At 38.7% G+C, this 25210-nt stretch overlaps 1 protein-coding gene across 3 annotated transcripts in view; it reads right to left on the bottom strand.

Annotated features, from left to right (window-relative positions):
- LOC132912047 (dopamine receptor 2) overlaps nt 1-25210 on the bottom strand; it is a 79103-nt gene that overhangs the window by 40460 nt on the left and 13433 nt on the right. For 2 of the 3 annotated variants that reach the window (XR_009659140.1, XM_060969155.1), the window contains exon 2: nt 7145-8684. Coding sequence is in view for 2 of the 3 variants with exons in the window: in XM_060969155.1 (XP_060825138.1) it covers nt 7145-8343 (1199 nt within the window). In the remaining variant the exon portion in view is untranslated. Of the gene's footprint in view, nt 1-7144; nt 8685-15336; nt 15473-25210 lie in introns of all 3 variants that reach the window. The other variant, XM_060969156.1, reaches the window with a different exon arrangement.

The raw sequence follows: 25210 nt of genomic DNA on the forward strand, positions 1-25210 counted from the left end.
GTTATTCCGCCGGGGTACGAGCAAAGAATTCCGGCCTCTGTTGCGGAAGAGGAGGAAAGTAAGCGGAACGATGTGCCCGTGGAAGATTGTGGGGAAAGAACGAGGCATAAACTCCGTGAAATCGATACTCGCCGCATTGGAAGTTCATATCACCTGATCCGAGGCCAGGCAATATCAATTGCACGGATGGAAATTCTCACGTAGACGCACGTGTTTACGGACGTAATTTAAGGGATGGTTGCATCGTTCGCCGTCTCATCCTAGATAAGTAGTGTTGGCCCGATAGTTTCTGCCTCGACAGTATTGCTTCGCTATCGAGGATTACCGAAACGTGTTAAACGGATGGTCGGTTTCTAAACTATGATCGACTCTTTTGCAATTTCTAATCCACGGTAGATTTCCGTGTTTCCTTCCTGGTATCTGGTAAAGCTTTTTGTTTCCCCGCAACACGGGCTCGAGAGCGTAAAAGGGAGGAAAGGGAGCCTTAAGCATGTCTATTCTTCAACTTGAAGCGTGTGCGGTTCTTTGGGCGATTTTAATAGGAGAGCTTTTTTCAAGCTTGCAAGGACACGAGTACTGGTGCCGTACAAAGGAGCACCCGGGAAAACGTCTCGTTGCTTCGTTTGCAGTTAGTCTTGCTGCCTTTCCACGGTGCAAACTTGTTATTTCTGCGATTGTCTATCCGACGCTTGATTGTCGTTTATTGCATTTGAGTAATTTTAGAAACGAGTACCACGAGGTTCACGCGAGACCAAGACCGGGTTGTCTCTAAAATTCTCTCAGGAAATTGTATTAATCCCGCGGTGACCCACGAAATTTCATTTCGAATTAAATACATCTTTACGGGCTTGCCGGGACCCAGGCGTTACGAGCGACGCTTTACGTCACGTTAAATTTCTCATTGAGAGAGAAACATAATTTTCGAATGGTTAATATCACTATATTTTTAACATCGTTTTATCTTTTGTCGTTCGTTTTACTAGAGAAGAGCGCTAATTCATCTCGAAGCGGCGCGGCGCTCCGAGTGCTCTTAATTGTCTATCAGCTGTACTCATTAATCAACAATAACAGTCAAACGTGTATCGACTCGGTGTAATTCGTTTTTAAACAAATCATCAATTTACGCTAACAAACCTGTTCAACGCTTTCTCTCCTTTTTATTCCCTCGTGTTTTTTTGCACAATAGCCTACGAATTTAAAGGTATGAGAGACACCATGTGCTAGATCAGCTCCATCGATATTGAAAACAACTAAAAACATTTAAAGGTTGAACATATGTTGTCGATCACATATTAATTAATCAATTGATATTTAATATATTTAATTCACTGCTTTTATCTTGTATTTATTTTATTATAAATGAGTTATTTTATTTGCAATGTGTCTTGTAACGTAAAATATTAAATAACATATAATTTGTTGGAGTTCTCCGATGAATGTAACCGGTAGGTGTATTAATATCTATAGATGGCATTGTGTATTTGAAGTTAAAAAGTATAGAGAAACATTGACAAAAGCCTGTACAGCATCACATTTGCTTCTAATTTCCCGTAATTAGCAGATACATTGCAAATAAACTTGGCAAAGGATGAAAAAGAATTCCTAAACGAATCAACTCTTATTACATTCGAACCTTTGGAATTTGGCGCCAAGTTAATAATATTTGTATAGAACTTCTCACGCATTTCCTTTTTTCCGTTTATCTTCCCTCGTAAGGATGTTTTCATGATAGACGCTATCGAGTTTTTGTTTCCCCAGTTAGTGTCTCTCGATGTAACGAAAAGACTTGTGATATGCTTGACGAGCAATTAAACGAGCTTCGTGATGTCGTTTGATACCACCGGCTACGTCATCTCGTTCCACCGCCATGGAATTGATATTTCGCATAAATCACCCCTAAGACTTTACACTGCTGCTTCTGGTGGCTATAACATCTGGGTACACGATCTACGGCCAGCGTACAAGTAGGGAAATATTCCCTCGTAAATTTTACTAATTGTATCATGAAGTGGTTTATGGTAATTTTTCTTTTATTATTTACGATTTGAAAAATACATCTGTTTCATTTTGGAGCATTATGAATATACGTATAATAGAGGACTTCGAAGGTTTTATTTTAAGTAAATTTAATTGATTGTATCATGAAGAGTTTTATCTCAATTTTCTACGACGTTTTTATTTTGAATAATACCAGTTAAATAAAAAATTTTCCATATTTATACCGAGTCTCAAAATACAATGGAAAATGAAAAAAAATTTTTTGAAATAATTTCATTTAGAAATACATAATTATACATACAACATAATACCGAGGCAACAGAATAAAAGAAATTTGAAGAATTATGATTTACAATTAGGAAAAATCCAGAATTTATGATAATTTTTTCCATGTTTTCACAACTAATTATTACCACTTTAGAAGGGGCTACAGAATTATTTAAATAAAAATGGTCTACGTGAACAACATCAAAAGTATTCTAAAAAGACTTCACTACAAAACAGAGGTACTTTCATGAAATTCCGCATTTAAAAATTACTAGAATGAAAGCCAGAGATAATAGAAAATGAGGGAAAAAATATATAAAAGAGTAATGCCATTAATTATGTTCTTGTATTTCATGTTCCAAATATGGAAGGAAATTATGAGATGAGCAGAATGATAGCTTTTATCAAATATACCAATAATTTGGTAACGTACATACAGATAAGCAATTATCGTAATTTGTTTTCTCGTTGCAAGCCAGATATCTATTCTTTTTTAAGATTTCATTACTTTAGAGTTTTAATTATATATTTCTAAGTAAAAAGATGCTAAGAAATCTTTTGTCGTGCTGTTATTTCGTACAGTTTTGTCCCGATGTGCAAGTAATTTTGTTCTGTCATATAAAGCGTTTCACTTTCCTTGGATTCGCGAATATCTTATGGTTATCTATACTTTTGGCGATATAAAAAATTGTATCATGAGTTATGTCAAAGTTAGTTTTCATTCATGAGGCATAAACACAAGAAACACTGTCTTGTATCGTTCCTTAATACATTTTTATGCAGGATAAAAACATGTATCGAGTGGTGTATAAAAAGATACGCAATTTTACTTAAAAGAATGTTGATGAGATTGAAAACTCATGGAAATGGCCTGAAAAAAATCGGGAATAGTACTGCCCGTCACTCTGGATGCTCTGGCACAACTCCTGCATCGATAAAGCTGGCCAATATTAGGAAATTCACAAACCACCCTGTATATTCGCTTCTGTCCCTCGGAAACTTATTCGTGCATCTCATCGAAGATAAATTCTTTGTTTTATATCGGATGACACTTGGATCGTGACTTTGCGTCTCTTCCTATTCGCCACTTCCGTCTTGGCGGTTCTCCTCCGATATAAATCTTTTTTACTACCTTCATTCTGAATAGATATTCACGATGGTTTGTACGGAATAGCAAGCAGTTCGAGTCATACAAGAAAGGGGTTGATTCCGGAAGTTTGTTCAGTGAAACGAAAATTATGTCTCCGTAAGGGAAATGTCAGGATGACAGTGGACGGACTCGTTCGCATGTCGATGAACCGGCTAACAGCGAATACGCGTTATGCACCTGGAATACATTCGCAAGAACGCAGAGACCAAGCAGACCGCGGCGATAACAGTGTGACCCCATTTACATATAATGGCGGACCTCGTAAGTTAGACCGGTAAACACAGTGCTATATTTTCGTTATTACGCGCCACCAGGAGCACGAACCACGGTAAATCGTGATTGATTTGTCAGTGGATACCAGAAGTTTCGCACCAGCCTTCTAAATCGTCGATTGCACCGTCGGCTAATGGTCGACAAAGTATCGTTATCGCTTCGTATTTTATAATAAATCGGCCAAATATGCATTGAGGTTGTTGCCCACCCGCCAATACAACGTATGAACATCATCGGACAAATATTGGCACATTCATAACTACCTATCCATTCAGCAGAAAAGCGAAACAATAATGTTCAGTAGTGCATCAATGTTATTTGCTGACCACTTGAATATTAAAAGGCTAAATTCTGTATATTATATAATGGCGAACAAAAGAAAGTTTATAAAATAAGAAGTATAAGGAGATACCGTCATTTTATGAAACAGAGTTATACTTAACAAGAGTAACGAATAAATGTAATATACATATAAGATAAAATAGGGACGATCAATATTTACGCTACCAATATTGTAAAAAGTTTTTAGTACAAAAGTTACTAAAATTTATAGCGCATCGATGTTAAAGTTTCTTTTATCCATATATATATCCGCAACTATACGTGTAGATAATTAAACTTTTAGCTACAGGCGAATATTTCAATTTCCCGAACAAAGAGGCGATCCGCTTTCATTCGTTATTTTGATTCTATCAACTTCTTCTTTCTTCCATCTACGTCTTAGCACGTGTAATTTATTCATGAATATGATAAAATATGCAAAGATAATGTCTTTTGAGGCTCTAATGCGAAAGAAACTTGACTTGATTAAGAAATATCGGTTTCTAATGCTCAGATATCCCGAAAAATAGACGTGCCATGATTTTAATTCATGACACATAAAAACTCCATTAATATTTTCCACAAATTCTACTAATTTTTCATTGTTTATATTTTATTACTGTCGCGTCACCAACAATAAATCTCGTTGTCAATGTATGGATAGCATGTAAATGGAATGCGACCATAGCTTGATTGCTAAATCATTTATGCCGTTGCCGAGACGGTATATTCTATTAAAATACGTATCATCAGCTTGTTGACGATACAACGAGAAAAGTAAATTTTTCAGAAATTTCGAAATGGTGAATTGTTAACTCGAATTATTTAGCGGCGAACTGGGTTTCAAGGATCTCTAATCAAATATTGTTTTCGTATATTCATTGCTATTCAAAACATGGTTGAAAAAATTTTTGGATTGTAAAATGTATCTTGTTGTATTGTACGTACAATAATTTCATTAAATGAAATAGGTGGTGATATTACTCGTTCATATATAGAGTTAATTTTAGATATTCAGGAATTTCATTGATTAGCTTCATAAACTGAAAAATATAGAAATTTATATTTATTTATTTCGTCAACTTCTTATGATAAACGAACTTTTAGAAGTAAATCATTTGTTTTTAAGAAATCGGATATTAATCATCTATTAATAAATTAGTGAAATTAATAAATTAATAAAAGAGTGGAGTTCGTTAGTTTGGTTTGTGAGAGACTTGTATATGTCGCTCATGCATTTTAGTGTTACATATACGGCGGTCTTTACCTCGATCATCACTCTACAAGCATCGAAAGTAATTCCCTTAACTTTTACACGTGCGAAGTTGAAAATTAGCTAGAAAATTATTCGAAAACTCGGATAGAGAAGAAAATCACGCCATACGCATGAGAATAGCGTTTTTTTCGTGAAAATAGCAAAAAGAAGCAAGAAGAAGCTCGAGATTGAGACAAATACAGACTCGTACACTCCATCGAGTTAATGTTCTTTCCGCGCCACCCTTTGCTACTTTTCTTCTCGCTCCGTTTCCAGTTGCTTTCGTCTCACCTTTTTCACCCCTCTGTTTCACTTATACTCTCCGTTTTTCTCGTCACGCAGGTATCACCGTTATTTATTCTCCGAACGTTGTCATCATTTTTCACCGACCATATTATACCAGTGCGTTACCTACCCTTGCTATTCGTTCGTATTTTCGGGCAGAACGACTTTTTGAAAAATCAGTTGGAGGATGTCTCGTTTCCGCGCTCGAAACCGGAAAGAGATTGATGGGACCGAATTGCGGGGGATAGATCGATCTCACGATACTCTGGTGTATGTTTAGTTTCCCGGGGGTGAGGGGGATGAAAAGCGAACATTCCGCTTTAACGATACGCCGCCTGTAAGTAGGATTTAATTAAAGGGACAACGGCAGCCGTTAGAATGGTGTAGATTCTTTCGTGTTCACGCGATTCATTCCTGTCAGAGTTTCCGCGTTCCATTTTAAACCCCTGCTCCACCTCGCGAACGCGTGCGGCAACGCGTAATTAAATCGCGTTATTTGCATACCTTCCGTTTTCTCCTGAAACTTTGTCGCCAATTATTCAGCGTATTCATTTGCGAACTCAGGAACGACTGATATAGCGGAAGTTACGCTCGGTGATTTGTCACCATGCAGTTTAGATGCATTCAAACAAAATGTACATTTTCCCGTTCGCTAACAACTCTGTTGGTGGGATTGGCCCACGTGCCATTTTCACCCGGTTAGAAAAATAGAAAAGTATTTGCTGTTCGATCGTACAGAAACAACGTTATCGAGAATCGATTTGTCAACGCCAATGGTCGAATTGAATCGACTGTATTATACTTGGAATAATTTTTAAAAGGATTTATACCCTTCGCACGAAAATTTGTATGTTACGGCTGTTTCGGTAAAATTGATTATCGATACGGACTCGTGTTCAACTCATGCCGTTCTAAGGTTGCTGTATTTTACCGAGATGAATTTAACAGGACCCAAGTGGCCTCCGTTCCGACAATTATTAGCCACCGGACGATTCCAACTCCCTCGCGTGCGTCTAGGATATTTTTCCGACTAAACCGTCACTTTCTGAGAAATATTTCATCTTTATTGTATTTTAAATAGGTTTTCCGATTCCCTCGCAGTCTATATTTAAGCAGACTTTTGTTCGTAAAGCCCGAATTTTGGAAATATAGTACACATCGCGTAATTTACTTTAAAGAGATAGGACACGACCATTCTTCCACTCAGTACCGGATTTCAAGTAAACATGCTATCTACGTGTCAACTCGAGTTGAAGAACACGACTTGTTGGCGCGTTGGCCAAACGAAATGCATTTACGTCCTATTTGCGCCTTAGCGGTTCGTTTCTCTTTACTCATTAATTTACCGTCGCGATCCGTAACTGTCTGGCGTAGTTACAAGCCCATTAACGTTGGTTGTGGCATCGAGATGCGTTTACCGATGTCCCGCCAACCAATTAGCAGTGGGATACCACTTTAGTGATAAGTAAACTTACTCTATTTCGAGGTCAGAGCTTCCAAAATCAGAATCGATAATTCGTCATATTTCTGCGGAAATGAGATTTCATGCAAAATCTTCAGCGGATAGAACAAATCTTAGACAACAAGAAGCTTACCTTCGAAAGTCTCTGCTCCAGCAGGCGTATATCACCGGATTCATACCGCTGTTGATCCAACCCAACCATGTGACCGCGGCAAATACGATTTTCTCTTGCCAGATGCACTGCGAGCAAAAGCCTGACCAGAGATTTACGACGAAGAATGGCAGCCAACAGATGATGAAGACACCCATTACGATGCCCAAAGTCTTGGCTGCCTTTTTCTCCTTGGCGAACTTTGCTAGCTTGCGCGACAGGGAGAAATTGTTTCCCCGATGCTGCTTATTGATCCTTGTCGAGGGCACTCTGGTTAAACAGTTGTTGTGCATGGTTGTCAGAGGCTCTTCGAGATCCTGAAGATCTTCGGGCGTGCTCGAAGCGGTGCGAAACAGGTGCTTGGCGTCGGTATTTGTCCCGCCTCCTCGATGTATCCTCAGAGTGAGCTCCAATTCACCTGAGGCCATTATAACTTGTTTGGTACCGAGCTTGAGGCTCTTGGTCTGGAACACGGCAGCCCGGTAGATCTTGTAATAGGTGAACACCATCACGAACAGGGGTAAGTAGAAACTGATGGTCGACGAGAAGATCAGATAACCCAGGTGCTCGGTGAACGGACACTTGTCCTCTGGCACTTCCTCCGTGCGGACAGCCCTCCACCACGCGATGGCTGGAAAGGAGATCGCGCTCGAGCAGATCCACACGATGGCTATCAGGATGGCGGCACGTTTCCTGCTCATTTTGCTCGGATAGGTGAACGGGTCGGTGATCGCCCAGTAACGATCCCAGCTGATAACGCAGAGATTTAAGATCGAAGCGGTCGAGAAGAGGACGTCCAGCGAACGCCAAACGTCGCACCAGTCCGTGGTGAACAGCCAACGGTTCTCCAGCACCTCGTAAATCGCGCTGAACGGCATCACCACTAGTCCGACCAAACAGTCCGCAAACGCCAATGACGTGACGAAATAATTGGTCGCCGTGTGGAGATACCTTTCCCTCACCACCGCCAGAATAACCAGCGTGTTACCGAACACGGTGGCGACCGAGAACAGGAACAAGAGTATCGCTAGACCGGCCCTATCGGTGGCAAGGTTCCAAAGATCTTCGTAGGTACGGTTCTGGGGCGGAAAACTCGCGTTGTAAAAACTTCGATTCAATTGATTACTCGATACGTTTGCCTCTTCTTCCAATCCGAGCAGGTAGACCGCGCTTTCGTTCATTTTTCGTGGCACGCGCAGCCAGCTTCGCGCGCTCTTTCAATCAGAGACCCGGTCCTATCAGGTCGTCGATCCGTCGACGCCGCGTTTCCTCCTCCCGATTTTCGTCTTATCTCTCATTTTTTAAATCTAACAAGAGATCCGTTGATGTATACACGGATTTCTACGATGTCTATCCTCCTTCAACTGTCTTCTTCGCGAGTTTCTTTGCGTTGATTATCTGTGTTTCCTTAGTTCGTTTCAGGAATACGATTGTAGTTGTTGGGATTCGAACGATTGCGACGTGGAAGGTTTCGTCGCTTCGACTAGACGGCTTTAACGAGTCGTCGCATCTTTCAGAGGATCTGAAACAGGCGAAGGAAGATTGGTAAGAAAGCTCGTGGTTGGTTAGTATGTAAGAGACTGAAGATATAAAGCTGCGTTTCTCCGGTATCATCGGAAAGCTGTCGCTTTTTATTACAATTGCGTCGCGAAGCAAATGCTCCAGCATTTCCCTTCGCTTCTACGTATATCTTGCGATTTTCTCGCTAGTTGAATCAAAGAAAATTCTGCAGCATTGATATTGTATATCGTACGAGTATATGCGATTGCTCATTAGAGAAGTTAATATCGAAATCGTGTGTGGAGAAAGCACGGATATGTGTGTGCAGAAAGCAGGTTAAGTATGGTAATTAACCAATGCTTTATTGAATATTATGATGATAATTAATGGCAAATACAGGGATTATACGATTTTACGATTATTGTACAACTTTAACGACTCAAGAGACTTAATGAGGCTCAATGAGAGTGTTTAAGCTATTAATTGATATAAACTGCATCGAGAAAAATAACTGTTGAGATACAAGTTTCAAAACAAGTTCCACAATTCTTATCAAGGAGAATGTATATCGGAGCAACCAAGCTTCCAATTGACATAGATATTCTACATATAAATTATGAAATTCTTATTATAACAAGAATACTGAAGTCAACAGCAACAATATTGAAAATATTTTCGTAACGCGTTGTATATGTAAAACGAAAGCGAAAGTAATTCGTCATACGATTAATTAATAATAATAACTCTCTTTATGTCTACTAGCGAAAGGAAAAATCATCTTATGTTTCGACTTTTATTTTGCCAATTCCTATTTCCTTCAGGCTCGAAATACAAGAAGTGCGGTCTGCGTAATTGTCGATCATTTTGCGGCAATGTTCACAAGAACGTTTCGTTGCTACGAACGATTTAACAATTTTTCGCCGACGTGCAGTATCCCGGCTCTATATTTAGTTAGGGGAAAAGTGTTATAAAGAGGCATGCGAGTGAGAGAGAAAGAGGGAGAGAGCAGGTGGCGAACAGAGAGGTTTGTGATTTCGTGGCCAGACCGGAGGCTGGAAACAGGGCCGAGCTTTCATCCGTGACCTGGGAGAATGTTTACCGCTACTTGATCAAAGGGGTTTCGATCGTCCAACGATCGACGCTGGGATGTAGCGTGGCCTCCGGTCCGGAGCCTCGGATTTTGTCTCGTTCACACCCTTCCTACGTCATCGTAGCCGTCGAATCCGTAGTCGTAACACGTGTCAGGGCCGATAAACCTTGCAACGACGTCGCGTATCGAACACCGGCCGAGCTCTGCCCGTTTACACCGAAAACGAACCGACCTCGTTTATTCTTGACTTTCAACGTTCCCAGGGCTAGCCGAATGCCACTTTGTCAAATTAGTCGCTTAATTTTCGAAACCCTTGAATTTTCACGTACAGGGTGATACAAGAGTAAACGAATGTTAACATTTTGATAACCGAAAAAGATCTTAAAAAAGACCACGAAATCGAACTGACCGGAAAAGTAATTATGCGATACGCCATAAAATACGAACAGTGACTAGTCAATCACGTAAACTCCTACTCAAAAGTTTTAATACACTTTTTATTTTTAATGGAACTTTTGTATGTGGTGTAGAATATGAATTGACACGCATACTCCAATGAAAGTATTGCTCGTATATTACCAGAGTGTAATTTCTTTATCGTATAAATGCCATTTCTTCGTGTCTTTACTATGTACTTCATTTTTTACTGTAATAACTGCTCTTTACACGAAAGCGTAGGTTTTATGTCACATAGTTTGTATAGTTAACCTTAACGTGTTTAAGTTAGATGCAGAAGAAGCCACCGATGACAGCCATTTTTAATCTTTACTACGCGAGTACAAAATATCGTTTCCAACAAATTTTTTGTAGACTTGTTAAAATTTTAGTTTCGTTACTATTGATATCTATAATCATTTTACTTATTTCGTCTGCGGACGAAACCGCGGACCACAGAGCTAAGCCTGGCACTTTGAGTTCATCGTGAGTAGACGTACTAATTTTACACGAAGATTTGTTGGATACAGTTTGAGTTTGAAGGAAATACGATCGAGCTTATGATTTCTGACACGTGTATGCCCCCAATCGGACTACTCGGAGAGTACTTGGCGGAACTTTGCCTACCATTGGCGTCTACGAGATTAGGGTATTAAATCGACCGAGTGTGTGCTTGAATAGATGCCTTGCGGCTTGTTCCGGTACTGCACTATGAATCGATCAGATCTTCCACAGTTACTGTTCTTGTCTGTTCCCAGTTATGTCCGTTTAACTCTTGGCCAACTGTTCAATAATCCCGATAAAATAGCAATATTTAACGTCTTATGTGTTTCGGCTACCTATTCAGAGAACTGTATTCAGGGTAAGATGACGTTGCAAGGAAATAGATCGTTAGGTTTGAAATATAGGTTAATTGAAGAGTGTTTCGATGCTATGTTTAGCAGTACTTTATCTTATTTATCGATGAGATCGTTTTACGATATTCGGTAGTTCTATGATTTTGATTTCAAGGGTTTTGTCTTTATGCACTTTAATAAGAAGATTTATTATAGAAAGACAAATAGGACGACAAGCAATTGGGTTAAAATAAAAGTAATTAGTGACCGTGAATACTTCGGCATTTTAAGCAAATTTTCCTTCGTATGTTTAAAAGTTTCAAAAGCGCATATTTTGAGGGAGAGCGCATAGCAGACGCGGGAGAAACTTCACCCTCCTTTATCCCATTCGCGCCGCACGTATCAAGCAAATTCGCGGAGAATTTAAATCGATCGATGCACGCGTCGCTGCGAAATTCCTATCGTCGGCGGAGCTAACTAATTAAATAGCCATTAAAATGCCAGGGAAATTTGCTCGTCGTTCCATAAGCAATTCCGATCTATCGATCAGCGTTGCAACAATCGCGAAACATTTCTCTCAAAACATACGACGTCGGAGTAATTCTCATGGCGTGACATTACAATCAAAACAGTTCTACTCTGGAAGATAACTTCGGTTTCGAGTTACTGGCGCGTCTAGGTTTGCGAACGATATCCTGTCCAGGGGATGAGAGGTTAGAGACAACGCGGTGTCGTCTCGGAGAACAAAGCGATGGCGCGCGAAAGGAATGCGTTATTTCGTCACAATTGTATGCCAGTCGGCCCGACAGTGTCCCGTGTTAGGGAATTCGGCCTTGTCTTTTGCAAAGGATATTCCCGATGCTTGGCAGAGGCCAGCGATGGCTTTGTTCGAATGTCAAAGATATCCCATTATCCTGGATGCGTGTGGACAGAGTGCATGGTTCGCGACGATATCGCACCCTGTTGTTGTCCACGGAGCCATTAACGTTCGAGTCGTCCGTGGTGTTTGGCCTGACTGATTCGAATTTATCGTTTAGTCGTGATAAATGGTCGCTCGATCAGGCATCAGTCAATTTTTACCAATCGTTGAACGAATGGGAATCGGCTTGACGCGAAAGAAAGGGGGACGACGACAAGAGTATGGAGACAGAGATGTGTTTTGACTGGGACAAATTAGAAACCGTTATCTTCCGGCTCTTTCCATCTGTTTCATCTTCTTTCGATTCGAGATGGAGGAACTTTGTCCGTAGCACGATCGCAATTTATCAACCCAGAAACCTGTTTAACCGGTGAAATTATAGCGAAGGTGCAGGTCTGACGTTCCACGATAAACGCGATCTTTTATCGCCTTTATAGATTTAAAGGATAAGCGTGATCGATTAGCCTTGTAGCTGGAATAGAAGGCGCTTTCGTTAAGGGAGCTCGGCTCTCCTCCACTAGACGTAAACGCTGACGTCGCTTCCGATCCATTAGAACGTTCTTCTCTTCTTTTTTTTTTCCTTTGATTCTGTTTGAACTAACTCGAACGCGTTTTTCCACAAGGAGCTCAAGCAAAATGAATAAGTGCCAGAATTGGAAATGCTAGAGTAACGTGGTAGCGCGAGAACAAGCAGCCAGGCGGGCAACTTTCAATTCCAGCTGCATTAGCGTTGTCGCTGACACGCTAATCGAGCTTTCCTTGCTCGGTTCACAGTTCTAGTAGCAACCATTCTTACGACTTCGCTCGAATCTCGCCACTGATAAATCGCGATCCCAGTAGGATATCATTTCCGAGATATGAAACGTTAACGGCGTTATTAAGGCAGTGCAGATGAAATTGTAGTTAAGCTGTAAAGTTTCAAATGCATACGATTATTACCTACTCGTTGCATTTGTAACCCGTTAAGAGCTAACGTCGTGTTAACGTAACGTTTTATTTGCTATTTTATTTAACCAATTTAGATCGTAATGGAGTCTCATTATATAATTAGATATTATTATTATTATTATTATTATTATTATTATTATTATTATTATTATTATTATTATTATAGAAATAGTACCATTGTTATATACATGTACATACTTCGTAGTATTTTCGTTATTATTTATTCCACCTAGGTTCTACCATTTTACAAAAAGTAAAGGAGTAGAAGCGTTTATAACGTTATGATAAACTATATACGTTTATCGTTTGATCCTTAATAGATTAATAATAAGTACGGATATCAGGTTCCCCATTGTTTTACATTTTCGATTTTTAAGGTAGAATCAAATTCCAACTGAAATAGGAGGTGTTTTCATTAAGAGAAGCTCAGCTTTCCTCCATTAGACGTAAAAGCTGACGTCGCTCTTGCTCTGACTATAATCTGTTCTAGAATCAGATAAGGAAGAAAATTACAGTTAGCAATTACAGAAGAATTACAAATAACGTTAATGCAAATATCAAAGTGTATAGAAGATAACAAGAACGAATTTTGTTATATATACGTTAGAAAAATATAGAAGAAAGGAATTGAATTTTCCTTTGGATTCGATTCATCATATCGAATACAGCGTAAGATACGGTGAGTCAAGATCGGTCCTATTGGCAATAGCCGAGGAGACTTTATCGTAAAGTAAATATTACACCTGTAAATATTACCCGAAGCATATTTTTCACCTGTACGGAGTCAGTCTGTGTTGTACGAAACAGGTAGTGATTTTTGTTGCACCGAATGTAAACATTTTCCTCAGTGTAAATACAATCCGAACTCGCAACTACGTAGCGAAAATCTGTAAACAGGCGTGGTCGCACGGAACTTTAACGTTTACCGCTTGGATTTGCCTCTTGATTTTATCCATCCGGGGTAACGCGTGAAGAATGCAAGCAAATTAACAGGGAAAGTCCCATTGACCGTGCCATTTGCAATTCATTTCGTCTAGCTGTACGAATTCCGATTGGTAATTTAGTTTAACGATTGATAGCGATTCGATTCAATTCGATTTGCAGCTCCGATAACCGAGCCCAAGACGCGGAAAATGAAGTTGGAGTCGCGAAACTTTCGCGACAAGCTGGTATTTTGCGCGAATGAAAAGTCAGAAATGGGAATTTAATTTCGGGACGGTGACTCGGGAATCCTTTTCTCGATATCGAGAGATCGTCTGAGAAAAAGATAGTGGGAAACAGGGGGTAAGATCCGATCGAGCGAAAAAGAACAATCGACGTCTCAACGAGATCTTCGCTCAGTCTTGATATCAAACTGACTATTCCGTCGGATATTGTCGGATACGTAGGTGTCGAACGTGAAATCGAGCGTAACAGGCTCTGATCTCCCCATATAACTATCATTTTGCGTATGTGTCTCGGCGAATGTCTCGAAAGGAGGGAACACGATTTTACGCAAACGTGAAGTAAATGTTAAACTCGCGAGTAATGTCGGAAATTCAATTACATGGGATGTTCCGTTCAGATCGTATTGACTTTTCTTCGGTCACGCAACGACAATGTCGACGACGACGACACGGTTCCGCTTCAGTGAATGATTTAGGAACTCGGAGGATGAATCGACTCCAAGTATTTTTCTCGTGTTCCATCGCGTTCGTTTCGATCGTGCCGATTTCCTTTTCACGAAATTCCAGCATCGTCTGACTAACTGTTTTACTACTCTTGACCACTACACTAAGAAATTTAGTGATTCGCTGCAGTGTATTTTAGAATAAATTTCTATCGATGAACGTTTCAATATCGCTTCAAATGATTTAAAAAAGAAGCGAGATTCCTACTACATATGACCTTAATTCGATGTTCGATTTAAATTCATTTACTGATTGTTATATCAGATACCGATATTGATTATCATATTAGGAAACTTAGTAATTCACTGAAAAATACACATTTTGTTGTCAATTTCTATCCAAAAACACTTTAATACGGTGAAAACTAATTATCAAATAGTCTTCGATTTAAATTTATTTAGCCGCTCCTTGGAACAGTGACTTTCGAATCTGAATAACGCGGTTCTTGCAGCGCCGTGACACTTTTGTCGCATGAAAATATCGATTCGCCCTAAACACAGTCGAAAAGTTGGCAAGAAACCTTTCCGACGAAACGTATTGTACGCGCGTCCGCACGACCGATGACTTTTAATTTGCCGTGTAATTACGTAACCGCTTTTTGTCGAGTTCCCCGAACAATAGCGGAATGTTTTGCGTGGATATAAATCTAATTTCGCGCGAGAGGCTGCTGGTGTAACCCCTTTCCCGAACGTCCATAATTTTCGTGGAAGTTGCGCAGCGGTTCGCGATCACTTTTTTAAAGGAAAAACGATTGCAAGCAGAAGACAATTGGTTACCATTACATGGACATCGTTACAGCGACGGTGGACCTCCCTTGAGGGCAAAGTGGTGTGCGTTCGATTCGATTTTCCACGCGGCACAGGGGTGGCTGTGCTTCTTCGAATGAAAGATAATTTCATTGTTAGCATCCGGCTAAAAAATAAGAAAAAGGAAAAATGAGAGGGAGAGCATGGACCGAGGGAACAATGTCGTTGTTGCAACACAAATGCAATTACGGGTTGCAACGAAACGAATTTATCGAGGACGCGGAGTGATTGGCGTCACGGTCTAATAAACTTCGACAGTGCGGATGATTTTCCAGCGAACTCGTAACGTATTCGTCTTGTTGATTCCTGTTGTTTAATTTCTACTCGGTATTTTTTACTTTGACTGTACTCGAAGGAAACGCTTTACGACGAATCACGAAGGTAATCGAAAACTTAGCAAGGAATCTGCTCATGGATATATTATGTGCATAACACAAAATTTTTTAAAATTTCGTTAGCACTGCAATGAGATGCAGCTACTGTGATTAGAAAAGTCAAATTTGAAACTGTTTATTGGTTAGAAGATATTTATTGGAATCACACGCTTTGCAAAGATCATTGATATTTTAACAGACGATTATTTACTATATCAATAAGACACAATATAGTGAGACCATCTTTAACTGTATGATTAAGACTACTATTCATGCTGTATAGTAATTTTCCATTAAAAGTACATCAAAATTATATAAAAGTCTAAATATCTTGCAACTTCTATATCTATTTCAAATTTTATCAATTTCAGCCGTTCAATTTTGTCATATAATCAGTCATTAACTATATCAAAAAAGAAGAAGTTTATTTTTAAATAACTACGTACTTGCTAAGAGTATCTACAAGGAGGAAAGAAATTCTATGTATTTTATCAAATCATAAATCTGTTATTACAGCAGAGAGAAAAATTATAATGTAATTAATTATGGAAATAGAGGGATGATACAAACATCAAGATTGAAATACGTTCTCAAAATCTTATCCTACGCAACCATGGTTTTCAGTCCGCCAATTGCTGACTCTACTTAACGTTTCACCTTAAAACGTTACTATATCGCTGCCTTCAAGCATACCAGCATCTTAACCTGCTTCTCTCGAAATATTTAACATGTCTTTTAATGTTCGGAACGTAAAAGCCACGATATTTGAAAGATATAAAAAAGAAAAAAAATAGCGGTAGTAAAATAGCGAAATAAAAGAATCAAAGAGAAACTATCCGATTTCTCTTGGCAGAAATTGGTTGTCTCTATGCTCGGTCACGTTTATGCTTTGAATCGTTTCACCTTATTTTTCGTTATTTTTATGTTAAATTACGCGCGAGCCAGAGAATACTGGTCGATAAACGTGACATATCACCATTATTTTAATTGTGTCACACGCCTGAATGAGACACTATCGAGGAACCTTTGCTTGTCACGTTCTAAACGTTCGAAGCTTTTTGCCACGCTGATTTGAGGTCTCGATACATCGAATATCGTTACATGCATGAGCGTAATTCAGGAAAGCAGGAGAAAAGTTCAAGCGACAATTGAAACGTGTGATCTTAATGAAAATCAATGGGATGACATTTTTTTAGAGAAGTGAGCGAAACGAAGATACTTGAAAATTAAGTTATGTATTGAAGCTAGTCCTTTCTCAAGTCTTTGGCTCTTTACTTTCTCAACTTCCTGCAAAATTAATGAACCGAGCTTGGGGTAGACTTCCTTGGGATAGACCTTGCATAAGAAATTACCCGATCATCGATACGCGTATTAACAGCCCTGAAGCTCTAGGACATTCTCAAAGCGCAGTCGTTTTTGTTCACGGAAATAGAACGGGGTTTTAGGAATTCATGAACTACGAAAATTGGTCGATTTCGGATTACGTATTTGGAGTTGCATGTACATTACTATTCATAAGTATTCGCAGGCTTTAGTCGATTTATAACAATAGTACATGGCTATGATAGTAAAATATATGGGTTAATGAGAAAGTTACGATGAAAAATAATATGTAGCATCTTCTTTTGGATCGAAGAAATAATAAATTTCATGACTTTAGAAAAACTTTTCTTACGTATCTAATTTATATTTTAGACATTAAATAGTCTGGAGATGAAAAACAGTTCGTAACTCATTTCATTCTTGCACGTGTTAATATCTTATCGTACGCGTGTTGGTCTTTTAAAAACAAGTTTATCAGCTGGTAATAATAAAATAACAGTGCAGAACGTAATCGATAGATTCCGTATATTTGCGTAAACTAACATTTTCGTTAACATGATTGAAGAGGTAGAATCCAACCAGAGATCTGTTTCACTCATTAAATATTATGACACGTACTTTACTTTCGAAACTTAATGTATTTTTGCGTATCATGTACATTTTCGCGTCTCCAAATTTTTCATAAATGCATCCTTTCGACGATTACCAATCATTAATTATCGACGGTACCTCTTGTCATTTTATAATTAAAGCAGATCATCTTAGAAATAAGCAACCGTCCTTACTTGTAAACGGGGAGTGTACGTGTCGTTGGCGTTATAGTTTAGTCGCAAACGTAGTACGTTCATTGGAATCGAAACACGAAGATCTATCTACTGATGGTGCCCGTACCAATTCTGTGAATCTCGATGTTGCATAGAATTCGCGGTATACGTCCTTCGTGGCGCACTACGTTCATCGATAGCATATGAAACGAGTTATCTGACGCCAACATCGTCGTCTATCTAAACGACAGCCTTTTCGCATAATGCAAGCAAGAGATGTCTGCAGAGACTGTAGCACAAATACGATTAGATAACGAGGATAAAATCTGAAATTCGACTAGGAAAGGCCAAAAATATGGCACATAGAGAATCGTATATAATGACAAAGGAATACGATCGTAAAATTCAGAATCGTGCTGACGAACAGCGTTTCTTGCAGAGTATCGGCAAAATCCGCTAATTAAAATATTCATTACCAATTGGTTCTGGCATCTGCAAAAATTCGAGACGAGATATTTCGAGCGATATTACTGGTGAAGCATCGTAGATGAGCTGTGGAAAATATTCTCGCGAAATGGTACGAATACGATAAACGATAGAACTTATCTTCGTTCAACGACAGGGGCAACTTGTGTTTATTAGAAACTTTTGTTTATTCGTATATACTGGCTCATAAAACTACTCGAATACTTGTAAATACTTTTTATTAATTGCATTATCGGTATTACAGGAAAGAGTACGAAATTTCATTAGCATTGTAGTGACACTTGACTATCATAATTACATTGGCACATTTTACAATAAATCTGAATATATATAGAAATTACAAGATATTTAGTACAAGTGTATATTTCGTGATATATTCTGTGAAAATTCCATTGGGAAATTCTGGAAATTGTCAATTACAGCCCAAATTGCACGATCAGTGTTTCGTTGAAACACATTTGCCTTTCCCATTTTTCTCGAAACTCAATTTTGAAGTCCATTGACCCGATAACTAACAATTTTCAATAATCTTTCAGTGGTATACACGGAGCTCATAAAACTATCTTCGACAAGTTATTTTTTTTTTTTTATCTTTTTATTTTCCGCGTTTTTATTCACTAAAAAAAGGTGGTACTTTGCACGTAAAATGTCACTTTCTCGTTTCAGATTGCTTAATTCTGTCACTTTTTTTAAACATAAAAATACCCTCAACATGCATTGACGTATGCATTATTCTTCATTAATATTCCATTCTTTTTTTTAAATCGGACAGCCAAAATCCGTGAACCAAAATCATGTCGATAGTGCAACTATACCTATAAGCATTGTACCGATCCCTGAAAATCAATTTATTTATTAATTTATGAATTCAACAATTTTTTTGATAATGTAATATATTTTTTAAATAATATATTTAAATAGTATCCTTTTTGTGATAAAGAATGAAATCTACTCACTGAATAGTTGTTCCAAAATAAATTTCTAAAGAATATTCATATTTTCACGCGTTCAAAACACCCCTTTAAAAATACATAATCTTTAACACACTAGTTCCAGTCTCATTCAATTTAATATATTTATCATAAAACGTGATCATATGTGGGTGTAAGTGCTTCAAAGTCAACTACATATGTATATTAAATCGACCTGCCGAAATTACTTAGAGTTGATTAAAACTCGTGTTCGGGACAGCATGAGAAATTGGTGGAAACGTGAATCAATGGCTGTCGACCTTCTCTAATTGAACGACGTTGCTTGAAACAAGGTATTCCTGTCTCTTTCTCAATAGATCAAAGATAGTGGCGTGGTCAAAAGAACGTTTCGTCTCGTCGAGATAAATTGCAACTTGGGAATAAGATCTCTCGTAATTTGTAGCCAGAGAAGTATTGTTTCCCCGCGAGAGACTCATCGAAAGTATAAAAAAAGTTTACACTTCAAACTTATAATCCTATCGACTCTCTTTTATATCTGTTCTTTGTCTTTTCATCGTTGTTTATTCGTCCATCTGTTTTATACGAAACTTTTTCAGCCTGATAAGTTAGGGGACGCTGAGAACCAACATGTGTAATTGTTGATACGTTATGTTCATCTCGTAACTCGTGTGAATAGATGTTACGAATTCTTGCATCATTATCTTGTATGAACGTAAACTCGTTAATTGTTTCCTTGTTAGTTTATATCAATCGTTAGATTTTATATAAAGATGTCCTAATAATTATTGTACGTCTATATAATTGAGATGGGGAGTTTGTAGAAATTCTCGATCGAGAGAGGGTTGTTAAGTTTCAAAGTTCGAAGTTGGATCTTGCCTTAAGTTCTGTTTAAAAGTACGTCGAGGAAAACTCGAGAACGTCCCAAAAGGATTGGCCGCCTGGTGGCTGCTTCCACTGTATACCTATAGCTTGTATTTGTCTTCCACTTTGCTCGAGGATGAAGTTGCACGAAGAAGGAGAAGCATCTATGATGCCTATACCGAAATCATGGAAATAGCGGGAAACGCCGTGCTGGCTATAGAAGCAAAAGGAGAATTGAATTGGAATACGTTCTCGAGAATTTCTCCGGGAAACGAAATCAGTCGGAGTAGGAACGCAATCGTCGCGCTGAGAAAGCGGATTCACGAGAGGGATGAAGTCGAATGCGCGGTCTGCGATGGTCGTTTAATCGATATGGAACCACACCAGTCGAAGAAGCTCGAATAAATTAGGGAAAGAAGCGTTGATCGTCGAAGCGTGAATCGGATAACTGGAATGGTAAAAGGCGCGGTCAAAGGCAGTTCTTCGAAAACGCCATTGCTCTTTCGCAAAAAATGTCACGAATAATTTGTAACAATTACTGCGGCAACTATGAATCCAAACGCGTCGTTCCATTCCAGCTTTCGTGCGCTTTGAGCTGATTTTGGAAGGAAGCCAGCGTGTTCCTCGATGTCTTACTATGAATGTAACTAGCAGGAAGTTGAAATCTACTAGGAAAATCTTCCCTCTTCCTGAGCCAGCGTCTTACTCCCTTTAATGATGACGGAGAATTAAACAGATAGCACGGCGGGAAGTGTTTCGTATTACATTCGTGCGCGTCCAAAATATCGATTCGGAAGATTCTACCGATATTATTTTTGTCCGTCGTGTCGCGCGAAATCGCGGATACGTTGATTCCTAATCCGAAATACGTTTCGATGAGTTAGGAAGACATTTCGAATACGCGAGCAGAAATACTTCTCGCGGAATTTCGTGCAAGCTAAAATTTTATGCTGCCTCGTGATATTGCAACGGTACTTTATATAGAACGTCACTGTCAATCGTATACGATCCCTTCTGAAAGAGATTCAGTCGAAGAAATATCTGAAGAGCGGCACGTTGTAAATGTACCAGAGTCCAGAGTAATAAAATAGGATGAAAGAAATAGGATCAATGAGAGAGTAACCCATAGAACTTGTCGAGATCTGAGACTTTTGTTCCTTTGTCGGATACCAAAGGCGAGTTCTATAAAAGGGATCGTCTTCGCTCAATGCGAAGCAAAGAGGAATCGATTGGCTCGCGAGATTCTAAGCAAACAATTACACGATCAGATCGCTAACGAGTTTCTCAAAATATCACCTGTTGCGTTTCGCGGGCTTTCAAAGACAGCGGCTCGCGAAACGAAGAAAAATTTGCCGAGCTCGAGATTAGATAAGGCGCGCGAGCAAAAAACCACGCGAAAATTTACGCTGGCGAATTTATCGATAATCGATGTCGCCATAGATGCTACGAGAAACGAGAAAATCCGTGTCGTCTATTTTTATTTCCGGGCCTTTAATTGAATTGCCGTGCCGCGCCCCGTGCATCCAAGTTTATTCCGGAATCGTATCTCACGACCGTATCGTGATGCCTTCGTGAAAACACGGATGAACCACTGCTGTGAACTTTTAATAGGTAACATCTTTTTACGACGATGGTGGTATCTTCGAGTACCTGGAACGGGTCTAATCGTTTCGAAAATTGAACCGTATTTCGCTTCGGACAGCGGATAGAGGTGGAAGTTGATTAAAGCTTGAGATATACAGTGCAATTCATAAGTGCACTACCGACCACGAGTATTTGGGCACTTGGAAATTATTGCAAGTAAGAGAGAGCCTCATCAACTCTGTCTGCTACTTTGAAATATCTTCGTAATTTTAAACACATGAACGTATTTCGCAATGAAAGTAAATAATAGGATGAACGAAGACAAATATCTGACGGATAGTAAGTTTTAAGGTAAGCGTATCATACTGTTTAGTTTGAATGAAGCTTCGGTATTTCATGTAAATTAAAAGCTTTACATCAGCTTGTATTATTTCCATTAGTATTTTATGCGTCACCTTTTTTTTCTTTGTCACATAGAGTATCAAGTTAAATGATACTTAATCATATCGTTTTGCTGTCACTTACATTTGTCAAATTTTGAAGCAAACGTAATAGCTGCCTCAAGATTTTTGAGCAAGGATGTGGGTCATTATTTTTATTCTTAGAATTCACAACCTTATCGAGCAATCCCAGCACAAAATATTGGGTACTCCATCTAAAAATACAAAATTGTCTTCTAAATCATATTTATACCGTCACTTGCGAAGAAGTCATTTCTGCTAGCTGAAGTCATTCTAATTTTTTAACTATATTACGTTTTATCAAAAATGAACAAACACCGCATGCTTTCGAACAACAGCGTGGGTCATGTGTCGATAAGGCCGTATTGAAAATTGGCTTTTACCGCTGGAAAAATTAAAAGGTTCGAAAGAGTGGCTCGTAAACGTAGGTCATACGATGCCCACTCGAAAACACTGTTCGTTTAACCTTTTACAGAGTGAAAACCAGTATGATCAGGCGGAACGCTCACGTACGACGATATCTTCCACGATTATAAATCTCAATCGCCATTGCCTTCGAGAGATAATGCGGTCCAACCGCGGGGATTCTGGCGCCACCGCGCCGCTACGAATGTTCATGCCTAACCAAACGTATGATGCAGCTACCCGATCAGATTTCGGGGTAATTTTAATTAAAACGTAATTGTCTATGCGGAAGCTTAAACTTGAATGAGCCCAACACAACAGTTATACACGGGCCAGCAACTATTTCCATTTACGAACATATCCCGCAATCCCTGTGGAATATCGGGGCGAACGTGCAAAATCGTAGCCACGTTGTACCGCAATGTTTCTTCGATGCAAATATTGTACGACGCCGCTCGACGCTATTGCAGCGACGGAAAGAATCGATCGATTGAAACCTGCCGATACGACATTTCCACCTTTGTCATGGCACTGTTGTCCGGATAATCCATATTCATTCGCGCTAACAAGCTGACAGGACGTTGTATATATCTAAAACATTCGCTTCGATAAAGTCTCGGTAGGTAGCAAAGTACGCTCGGTAGAAATAGATAAGTGTAAGAGGTAATATAGATAGCGTAGAAAATGGTAGCTGTCGTTGGAAGAACGTCCCTCATCGATCAACCTCGGCCCTTTCTCCGATCTTGATACCAGTGACAAGTTAAAGAATCGACGGAGAAAAATCTGAACACTTGGGAAAGAAGTTTTCAAAAGCGGGAAGTCGTCTGGATCGTTATCGGTATAGTGACTACAAAAAGCATTTATTTGTATAGCTTTTTATTTATTATAACACGTTACATTGGTATCATAATACACAAATTATTGGGATACATCAGCCTTCCTTTCGGCAACTATAATTGAAATATTCCAAGTAGCACACTAATTAATTAGGTCTAAGTATATTAAATTTCGTATCGTGTAGTAGTGATTTTCCATGATTGAAGATATTCATATCTAGAATAAAAATGAGATGCAAAAGCTGACAAAGAAAAAACGCTTCATTGGAAAATAAGGATATGTGCAGATATTCCTTGTATGTTTGTATATTTAGCCACTGTATATGTAGTGAGTGGTGCATTACGCAGATGTAAATGTAGATACAAAATGACAGCTACATGGTTGCACGAACGTGGTTTTAATTAGGTCGTCCTTTAATCAGAAACTTGTGTAATCAAAAAATTAAAAATTAATAGATACAAATCGATATTAGTTAATTTTAGTCCTTGTAAATATATTTTCATTTATTAGAATATTTACAGAGAAATGAGGCAAACCCCGTAAATCATTATGAAGTAATTAAATCTACCCTTAAACAATTATCATTATTTGGTTTGTAATCTTGGCTTGAAAACTTTACTGTCGTAGTAAAATTTATAATATCCGCTGCTTTAATTAATTTTGATAGTAACATTGGACTTTCAATTATACGTACTATATTTCTTCTGCTATAATCTATCATGTTTCATATGTGGTTATTTTATCGAATCCTGTTAACGATTCCATAATGAATCGTTATCTTATACGAATCTAATTGAATACAATATTCCACCCGATTAATTATTTCACTAACAATATTCACCATCGTTTCTTATTGCCATACTTACTAAACTGTTATCATTTATAATAAATTTCCACAAATCAGTAGTTTCTATCGTCGTATCCATTGCAATCAACCAATTATCCTTCTGTCAAATTAACAAAATCGAATTGCTCCTTTGACACAATTCTATCAATTTTTTGCTTCTTATAATATTCCGCGTCGCACGGGTCGAAATGAAACGAACAAAAAGTGATCCGAGAAGTGACCCGAATCGGCGGCCACATCTGTTTCGTGCCCTGTGGGCGAATGAAATCTCGATGGAGGGGATTGAAAAGAATCGGGTTAACAACCAGACACACAATATTGTAGTTGCTTTTCTTCCCCGACATGTACAAGTTGTTGATGTATGTGTTATTTACGGTCGGTCCTTTAGCGCGCAGCTAGCTGGCTATTTGCAGACGTTCGTCGTTTAGTAGTGATTATCGTTGGCATCTACAGTCCGCTACCCTTGGACGCTCGATATCGTTGCTGCAAGCGACGAAGAAGGCCTTCGTTGAACTTGATCCTTACGGATGAACGAGATTCATCGTGATCGATACGCGGCAAATGGCCAGAAAAACTCGATACCTTAGCACGACTAGCATTTTTCCACGCGTCGAAAAGTTTCTCTTTCGTCCATCGTGCTAGAGGACGCTTCCTAACAGGAAATACGATTTGTTTGTATTGAATGTCTTCGGATAAGAGTCATTAATCTTCTAAGAATATCCAGTATTTGCGATCTCGCAGTATCTTGCTCGCATGATCTTTACCATTTCCTTACTTTTTTTCTGCTTCTCCCCTCGCACTCTATATTTTATACTTGGCACAAGATTGAGAATGTTTTACTTAAAATAGAGATAAAAAAATGATAGAATGTTACTTTAGAAATTTTTTCGTTTTATTTTCATTATAGAAACAACGTAGCGAATGTTATAACTTTACTTGTATTTTAGTTAACTCTCTGGAATAAAAAAAC

This window comes from Bombus pascuorum, chromosome 11 (assembly GCF_905332965.1).
Source record: "Bombus pascuorum chromosome 11, iyBomPasc1.1, whole genome shotgun sequence".
NCBI lineage: Eukaryota > Metazoa > Arthropoda > Insecta > Hymenoptera > Apidae > Bombus > Bombus pascuorum.